The sequence below is a fragment of the Bombus fervidus genome, chromosome 1 (assembly GCF_041682495.2).
Source record: "Bombus fervidus isolate BK054 chromosome 1, iyBomFerv1, whole genome shotgun sequence".
NCBI lineage: Eukaryota > Metazoa > Arthropoda > Insecta > Hymenoptera > Apidae > Bombus > Bombus fervidus.
In genome coordinates, this window is record NC_091517.1 from 20,787,070 (window position 1) to 20,797,054 (window position 9,985).

The 9,985-nt window shown below is 36.9% G+C and overlaps 1 protein-coding gene across 1 annotated transcript; it reads right to left on the reverse strand.

Moving 5' to 3' along the window:
• Positions 1-206: 206 nt before the first annotated feature.
• On the reverse strand, positions 207-4,895 carry LOC139989808 (uncharacterized). Its single transcript, XM_072008442.1, has 2 exons — positions 3,730-4,895; positions 207-2,134 (listed from the first exon to the last, which is right to left on the reverse strand). The coding sequence occupies exons 1-2, from the start codon at positions 4,332-4,334 to the stop codon at positions 1,648-1,650; spliced, it is 1,092 nt and encodes a 363-aa protein (XP_071864543.1). The 5' UTR covers positions 4,335-4,895; the 3' UTR covers positions 207-1,647.
• Between the last annotated feature and the right edge of the window lie 5,090 nt (positions 4,896-9,985).

A 9,985-nucleotide genomic window follows, 5' to 3' on the forward strand; every position in this document is an offset into this window, starting at 1 on the left:
ATAATTTCGAAAATATTAAATCTTCGGTAAAATATGAAAGGTTTGGCGTGTAACTGTCGGACGTTATCGCTGCGATTTCCACTGTTTTCAATAAAACGCTTGCTTTTTAGAAGGGAAAAAGGACAGTAGGGAATTGATGAAGCATCGCGTTAATAGTCTTTTTACATTGCTACGATTATCGTAAAAATTGGTAACAAAAGAGATAATTTACTTTTAAAATCAATGGCTGATTTATTATCTCTATAAAATACAAAAAAAAAAAAAACAAGAAAAATAAAACAACAAAAGAAACGAATTAATCGGAGAAACGATAAAGTCGATATGTAAATGATAAATCCATAAAGTCTTACACCGTGAATTGAATTTTACTGCGATTATGCGTATTAAACTATGATAAATTATGAGATCAATGACGGAAGTTAATGATTTTACAAATTCAGAATAATCGCTATCTACGAATTATCATTATCCGGACCAATGACTCAGGAGTCTTAAAGATATTGTTTTCTGCGTAATTCATATTGATAATATATTAGAAATATCGTCATTATCTCTGAGTCTAAAATTGCAAGTACGCAATCACATCCCTCGTAAACTATCGGTAACGAGCCGTACAATCTTAAATTCATCGATATATTGAACTGAAAAGAACAATTAATTTCATTAGCCGAATTTGTAACTAAAATATTCGTATGTTACAAAACGTCTTTATCAAAAAAGAAGATCTATTAAAAGGAAACAACAAAAATATGGCGCGCTAAAAATAAAGAGACATTAAACCTCCAGCCACAAGCGATTTCTTCTACTAAACTCGATCTATTCGTTCGTATAACAGTCTTCGGCCATATAGGAAACATTATATCCAATAAATAGCAGTCGTCGCAGAAAGTATCAATCAATTTCAGATAATTGGTATTTTATCGGACCTTCGTTTGTTATCTCGAATCATTTTTAAACGCACTTATTTACCTGCTACAATTCCGTTAATTCTATTTAATATCGTTACAAAACTGATCACGTATCTAAATTGCTTTCTCTTTTAGAACGTTTTAAACGATCCATACAGATAATTGCAAGAAATTTTCAAATCGGAAGAAATCATAAACGAACAGCACCACGAAGAGAATATCTAAAGGTTCGTTTTTATGTAAGATCGCGTGGAAATTTTCCTACAAGTATATTTAGTTGCCACCATAAAACCAGTAACCTAGATGATGTAAGACTTTTACGCAATATTGCATATGGCCTGGTTAGAACACGTGATAACATATTTATGTACACAACAAAATAGGCTAAAATGACGTCTCCCGATGTTTTAATGATTAATCGGTGAAAGGTACTCGTTTCGATGGGAAACGTTGGTTTCCAATGCTCGAGTAACGTAATAAGAAGGCAGCTGCATTTTTCAGTAACCTGCATAAACCAACAAAGAGCAAGCAAAATCAGGTAGTTTTCCAAACGTGCTATAGTTTCATCCTCTACCGACGTTCGTAATAATAAACTTTTACACTTTTAAATATGAAACCTACCTCCTTATCGTTGCTAAAACACTTTAATCTCCATAAATATCAACAGCCTAATAATACGAAGTGAAACACGATTTTTACAAAACCTGTGGCTGGTGGATTAACGAAATTATTTCTGCGTTTAATCGAAATTGTCCAACTGTTCTAGCAACAACAAAACTCGAGTAAGTTCGTCGTCGGTAATGTGATCTAAAATTGACAGTACGACGCAAGCGAAGAGGAACTTGTCGACGACATCTTCTCTCAAACGTTCACTGTCTACCTCTGGATATTCAGATCTGACGGTATCGATGTACAGCGTCAAAATTTTCTGCACCTCCGACGGCCCATTTTCATGTGTCACGTTATACAGTAGAATGGGCCCGAGATCGACAGCCGGCGAACAATATCTCATTGTTTGCCAGTCGATCATCTTCGCGTCGATCGGTTTCCCGTTCTGGTATTTGAACAGTAGATTATCGTGTGAAAAATGGCCGTGGCATATTGTAGAGACGTCGTTCACCCCTGTCGCGATGGCTTTCACTATTTCCATTGGTCTCTTGTTTAATCTGTGTTTTATCCTCTCTACGAACTCAGAGTTCGGCATCGTCTCGAGAATGTCCAACATTCTGAAATCAGCGTACGCGTAACGTGTAATATTTTGATATATTGATATGCATATATATATATATATATATTATTATTAATTATACATATTATTAATAAATATTATTGATATAATAATGAAACCGGCTGAAAACAATAATCGAACTTGCGCGATATTTTCTGCGAAGAATGAACATTGTTAAGATTCATCTTGTTGCTATTCGATTTTTGCTCATGTTAGACGAAAGAAAGGAAAATTCCGAGAAATGTGGCTGCGCGTGATTAGGCGTGAAAACCATTATCGACGAATCTATTATAATAATACGTTTGAACATGGAACGGTGAGGACGTAGCTACGCTCAGATTTTCTAACAAACTGGCAATTAATTGATTCGCGTCAATCTCTTGATACTGGAAACTCGATCAATTTTGCATTCTGTCCGCTTCAATTGTGTACCGATTATCGCACCTATACCGAAGTTGTTATTTTATTGCCAGTAACATCGATAACGTCAATATTACCGGTCAGATACCTGAGTAGGTATGTATCTCCCATCGACGAAACTATCGCACGTTCGATACGATACAATTCTTCCATCAGTTAGATTTATCAACCCTTTTATCAGTATCACGAACGAAAATTCATCCAAGGGAAGTTTAAGTTGGAAGTTATATTCCAAGGTTCGGTGTTATTTTTATAACGTATCCATTCGGTCATCGATTAAATTTTCTTATACTTGACGTCTTCCTATTAACAAATGTGTACTCGTATTTTGGAAAAAATTAGTTTCCACATTATTTTCAATCTATCATTTATAGAAATAATCATTAATACCTACAGTACCGTTATTATAGTACGCTTAAATGGCTTCATGAAGAGTATCAATTAAGAGTTTGTTAAATCCCGCCATAGAATTCATACGCGACCCAAAGTCGTAACAGTAATTTTATTCGATTACAGTACATTCGGCAAAAGGAAATGAAATGCTGCTTGTTCAATCTATAATTACAATTGTTAATTACAATTACCAATGGTTAGCCAGAATTAAGAAAATTCTGTGCTATATATCGCCCCCTTTTCTCTTATTGTTTCTCCTCGTCCTACCGTTTACGTTTCCTAACTACCTTACATCGTAAAATAAAACGGTAGATCGTATGATTTTGAGAAACGCGTACTTGCTACTTTCACAAAGTTACGTGGATCCTAATCTTCGACTTGAGTAATCGACACAACACGAAATCGTAATCAATGCGTTTCGAAAACGAAACCTTTTCCTTTTGTTATCTTTGTTATCGTATCGTAAGTACATTTCTATCAGCACATGTATCCGAAATTCTGTCAAACGAAACCTTTGTCTTACGATCTTTACACGCTTCGTCATAATTATTACCTTGCGGACTTTTTCGTGATATGATATTTTTCGAAACACGATTCAAGAAATGGAACGTAGATACTTTATCTTGAATATTTTATCGTTTATTATTTTATTATTTATTATATCAATTATTCTTGTCTATCGTGTCCCACATATCTTTCCATCTTAAAATCTCGCATTAATTGATAAAATCCTAATAATCATCGTCGCATCTTATTAGCAAGAAAGGATCAAGAAATTACCTAGTCGATCTCTTCTCGTAATGCAACATAGTCTCTTCCGTGAGAGAAATTTCAAGCAATTTCGCCTCAAATTCCCTGAAGACCTGCGGTTCTGTCGCTCTCAATCTCAACCCTCTGGCGTGAAACTTGGCCAGAACTTGCACGCACAATTTCAAGTGTTCCTCGTCCAATTCGCCGTCCACCTGCGTGTAACCAGCTTCCTCCAAATCCTCGAGAACGATCACCGGTCTTCCGTAACGACCTAAATCCGACAGGTAACACTTTGGAACCAAATCGGTTCCATACTTGAGCGTCATCTTCGAGTAGAACATTTCTTCGTTTTGGTAAGCGTCGAACGCTGTCGGACTCTTGTGCTCTGCCTCTTCCTCGGGAAGCAGTTTCAGTAACAGCGGGAAGCTGCGTGGCTCGCCGGAGAACCTGACCACGATCGTTACGCGATAAATCTCGCTGCTTCGACTCAGCTCGTCGAGACGGATCGTTGCCGAGTCGAACTCGACGAATTCCCTGGAATTCGGCTCGCAGAAGCAACGATCGTGCACCATTTCCGGTAGCAATTCCTTTTCGATGAAGGCGAAGCTTCGCTCCCAAACCTCGTGGGACTTCATGCTCCAAAGAATATCGTCACCAGTTTTTACAGCGATTATTAACAAGCCGAGCAATTAAAGTTCAAACTGGCCGCCTACGTTTTTAATCCACGATAATGGCCGCCGTCTTTCCTCTATACTTATCGAGCAACTTACATGTACGATAATTTTCCTCGTACGTCGCCAATAACGTAGGAATCTTGTAGAATCGAAGCACGTGTAGCGGATAATTATGGGAATATCGTGGCAGATGCACTATATAGTTCGATTTGGATGACTCAGTTTCCACAACTAATTCTGATATAATAACTGAAAACAACACTTCTGGATAGGTTCGACGAGATTGTTATTCTAAGAACGATTGTCACACGAACAACAACGATAACTACGATCGACGATGAACAGTCGAAGATTCCCGGCTATCTCGCAGCCTATGGATACGAAATGCGTGACAAATAAGGTACAGATAAGACGTTGTTGATATCGGCATTCGACATTCGGTAAGATCGATGCACGCGTGGCAACGAGTCGGCCGCGAGTAGCCAGCCGGTGGAACTCTGAAAGTATCGTAGGAAATTGTTACGCGTGCCGATTCCCCTCGCAACGCGCAACCGAGATAATGAAGCTCTTATCTTCCAATGACGTCACGTACTCCATGATGCTCGGCAACGAACGAAGACCGATTTAGCTACTTCGCGCGCATTTTCAATAGCTCGAACGTGTTGTGTTCGCCAATTCGTTTGACGCGACAGTGAACGTAAAGTAATTCTAGCACATTATCTCTCTTTTGTATCTACTGTTAAAAAACAAGACTGTCTTACACGTAGTGTAATTGCTGGTAAATTATAAAACCAAGCATCTAAGAAGATGTTTAAGCTTGGCAGTTTTTTCGCTTGGTTTCAAGGAGGATATAAACGCGACGTTAATAGATAGCAAATAATTAATATTCTTCCTTCTAAGTAAACATGTAGAGAAGATACGAAGGTCAATTTCGCTGTTTCGAACGAGGTGATAATGTTCTTCCTTTTTTTCTTTCGTTTGCATACTAATCTTGCGTCTCGAGGAGGAGCATCATAGTTTATATCGCGAATTTTAAATAATTCTCGGGTAGAAATAACTTATGTACTTGTTGACGTTATGTATACGAAAAAAATGATGTCAAAGTTGCCGCGGTAAATCGCGAGAAATACGTGAAATTAAATTTTAATTTAATTTGAAAAATAATGTGGACAAATATATAACGTGATGTGAGAATATATAAAATTAGTGAATATCGTTATACTAAGAGACGACAAATATAAAATGACGTACACGTACGACTTCATCGTCTGAATTTTGAAGCTAGTTGCTCGTTTCGATGATAGAAAAATTTGCACGACGAAGAACATGCCGAGTCGATTCGTCGTTCGAATTAATTCGACGAGATTCGGCGGTTTGCGAGCCAAGATAGAAAATTAGATAACGAGTGACAGGAATATGGCAATTATAATAATAAGGAAATCTTTTAGACGGTGATTCGTTGAATTTCACAGCGTAACGATGCTACGAGAAAGCTCCAACAAGTGATTTTAATTCTAACGTGATTACTTTGGTAAATCCCGAACTAAACGGAGTTCGTCCTTTGTTCTTTAAAAGTTTTACTCGCTGGCTCATTTTAATACCAGATGAAATAATTTGAACTTTCCCACGATTCGTGGATACTTGATTCTCGCGGATATTTGATATTATTGCAAATTTTCAGCGGATTCGTTTGATAATCCGATCGAAATAGAAAAGCGCGGCTACCCTGACGTGGAAGGTATAAAGTGCTTGAATACTAAGAAAATTTGTTCATTTCTGATCTTCTTTCTATCTTTGCCTTTTCGATGAGAAGAGTTGCAGTTGCGAATTTTTGAACGCACGTAACAGACTCTTACCTATTTATTAAAAATTTCTCGATATTTTAATTAAAGGATTACATCTTCGGTAAAACCGAGTTTAATCTTCGTATTTCTTCTGGAAATGTAAAAAGTGTGGAAAGTTTAACAAGCTCAGTTTCAAAGTTAAAGTAATTTGGATACAATTTTTCGGTTCAGAGCTCAATTCGCGAAGTAAACGTGTAATACGCTTGCCCACAAATTAGAATCCAAACGAGAAAGCCGAAGTTTCTTAACTTCGTGTTCGTAAAATTTTATGCCACTTGTCGTACAGTAACAGAGTATGAAAGTTATCACGTACGATGCAACGATTATTAAGCAAATTCCTAGCCAATCTTATCAAATACTTTTTCGTACAGTTATTCATAGAAATCTTGCATCTTACAAAGATGTAATTTTTGTTTAAACGAAGCACATGCATATTCTCGTGTCTAATAACATCTTTCGAGGATCACGTTCGCGATTTTTCCACTCGAAAAGTGCCGCTCCTCTAAAAATTCGTACGGAAACAAGTAAATCTACTTAAATGCATTAAATACTCGGAACGTAACGTAAACGACAAATAGATTATTCGCACGAAAACGGTTCGAACGACTCGCAACAAGTCGAAGAATGATATCAATCGTTATCGCTACAACTTCATGCCACGACAAAGTGGAATCTACCAACGGTGCAAACGTCACCCGTAAACCAATACCAAATCCGACAATCCCTCCAGGCTGCCGTAATTCAAAATTCCATGTGACAGGACCGCAACGAAACTCGCCACCCAACAGCAAATCCAACCACCTCCGTTCAACCATCGTGAAGCGATCGTAAACAACACCGCGAAAAATCTCTGAAAAAGACCGAATTCAAAGGACTTAACCTGCCTCTTCATGATTAATTTACCTCAGCATCTGCCGTTCGTGTCGTCGATTATGCCAAGCCAGAACATACCGATACAACAGACGAGCCAGAATTTCCCGATAACGTACCAACAACCGCAAACGGTCACCCAACAAATGCAAACCACTCCTTCCGTTGCTTATCCAATCAATCCGCAAGGTATTTCGCTAGTGTTGCAAGACTTATTAACAGTTCGCACTATCGTATGTACGTGTATGTACATATAGACGTATGTATGTGTATATATATATGTATATACATACATAGCGCGTGTATCGATTATCGACAGAGCTGGGATTTCACTGGCAAACATTGCTTCTCGGATCGAGGATCACGGTCGAACGGATTTGGTTTAATGAAACGCTTTGAGAACCTAATGAAGGTTTTTCGTTGCAATTCGATGCTAGTGGTTTCGTAGTATTTAACGCGTTGATCGTGGATACAGAGTTGGTACGGTGGTCATTTAAGCTTTTTCAAGCGGTTTGTTTGTTACGAGTTCATTAATTTCGTTTTTTATCATTTGACAGAATTTTGAACGATGTTGTTTTGGTAGATATTACAAATTTCCAATTTGTACAACGATGTAGCCGCTTAAGATAAGACGTTCTGTTGGTTAGTTTCTTTTTTCCTGAAAGTTGCGAGATTTCGGACGATATTTCGATAAACGTTACAAATTTCTAATGTAACGGGTGTAGTCGTTTAAAAGAAGAGTCCTTTAGGTAACGAGTTCATCGCGTACTTGTTTCTCTTTCGTGAGGATTTCAAATACTTCGATAAATATGATACGTTTTCGATGTAGGCCGAAGTGTGTGTGGTTGTGACGATTGTAGAAAACATAGAACGATATTTGGTAAAAAAAGTAAATTGAAAATGTAAAATAAAAGAGAAGAAAGGAGAAAAAGATTGCGCTTCGTCGTAAAAATAACTAGACTCGCATTTCCAATCTCTTCCTGATTTCTATATTTTTCAATAAAATTCGTCAACTTCCCTCTATTATTCCTGTCGTTTTATTCAATTATTTTTTATTTCATTCTCTGAGATTTCCAATATTTTCAAAGTAGGTACATCCTCTCTCTTACGGGTAGTTCTTATTGTTGGTCAAGCTTGACGATTTTTCAAAATCGAGTTCCTCGGAGAATTCACATAGGAAAATTTCGTTTCGTGTCGTTGGACGAAATATTCCATACGATGGTCACAAGTCACCAGGAAATACTTAGTCACGTTTCCTGTATACAAGAATTTCACATATTCTCAATCGACTCCACGCACCAACTGCTTTTGCCTTTGGTTTTAATGTGTTTTCATCGTCCTCGTGCTCGTTAAAAAAATACCGTTAATATCATTTTGCATCAAATGAAATTAACATACCTACTAGACAAACGAGTATTACTCGTTTCCTGAAAAACCTTGTGAATTAATCAGCTATCGTCGAATTTATCGCGTTATTTCCTTCCTCTACTATCTTATATCAAAATACTCTTTTTTTCTTTTTTTTTGTTTTTGCCACCGAGTGATCCGAAGTTCAAAAAATAAGCAAAGATGTACTTGTCGCATTTTTCGCCTGTGATCTTCGTATTAGGTCACGCTGTGAGCGTAAACAAATTTTAGATTTTAAAAAAGTATGAATAATCTTTGGAAAAATGTAGCGCGTGCAAAATTTATGTTATATCGATCGAGTCCTAACGCATAAAGCTAAATTATTATTCGCGTTATACTTTCTTTCTTCCATTTTGATGACTAAATTACCTTCTATATATAATATGAGTTGAAAATTGAATATGCAGTAAAAATTGCACGCGAAATTTTACGTTAAATAAAAAACGAGTCGAGAGTTTATCGAGCATGGTCGATTTTATCTTAATAGAATTCTACCGCGAAAATTACGATACAGCTCATTTCAGAATCGATTGTTCCTAAAATAAAGTCCCATAAAGGAATTTCGTTTCGCAGTTCCGATCCACATTTTTATATCAAACACCTTTAGGATCGCGCCACGATTTTCAATCCATCGTGAACGAATATTCCCATTGCTGCGACGATGTAGCCATTCTCGATATTTTCACTGACAAAAAGTGTCTCTTCGTGTTTCCCACGATAATTTCAATCTCCTTTAGTACAGCCAACGACCTTAACGAAGTCATTAAAACGTTCAACCTACGAATTACCGCGAGTATTAAGCTTTATTTCACCGATAGCTTGTTTTTAAAAACAGATTCTTACAAACAATTCCTTCGGTTTATCCGCGAGATAAGAACGTTGCAAATCGCGAATTTTAATATATATATATACAGAGAGAGAGCACTTGTTTAAATTCGCGTTAAGCTAAATCATATAAATCATATTTCCTATGTAACGTGTGTTAACCGTATGTTTAAACATCACGTGTTCGTATACTTACAACTGTAATACCAAAAGCACGTGAGCATCTCAAGTGTTACAAAGGTAAACATTTTTTGTATACGGTGGAGTTGCCATAAAACCGTCTACGACATATAGAAGAATTTACGCGATACTGTTTCTTCGTAAATTCATCGTCACGATAGAGATTATACGATAAATTAATTACTGCGTTTAATTCTGATCTGAATTTCTGAGTCTCTAACGCCGCGATGATAAAACTACGCTCATAATTCTGTCTAGGAAAAACGTCGATGATCCTGTAAACATCGAAAAATATGATCTTTAGAATAATATTGAAGTGAGAATAATTTCACGCTTACCATCGTATTTAAACTCCGAAATCAAATTATTAACTTCTTCCTTGATATTTTTCCCTATCGTCGATTGAAGATTACCAAATTAGATAAGACACGACGTATAATAACCGAGGAAAGGAATATTTATCACTCGACTGTTTTATACTAAGCG

Excerpts from the sequence above, each read along its gene's own strand:
- LOC139989808 (XM_072008442.1), bottom strand. The coding sequence starts at position 4,334 with ATGAAGTCCCACGAGGTTTGGGAGCGAAGCTTCGCCTTCATCGAAAAG. Across the intron at positions 2,135-3,729 it reads TACGAGAAGAGATCGACTAG|AATGTTGGACATTCTCGAGA; the intron begins GTAATTTCTTGA and ends CGCTGATTTCAG.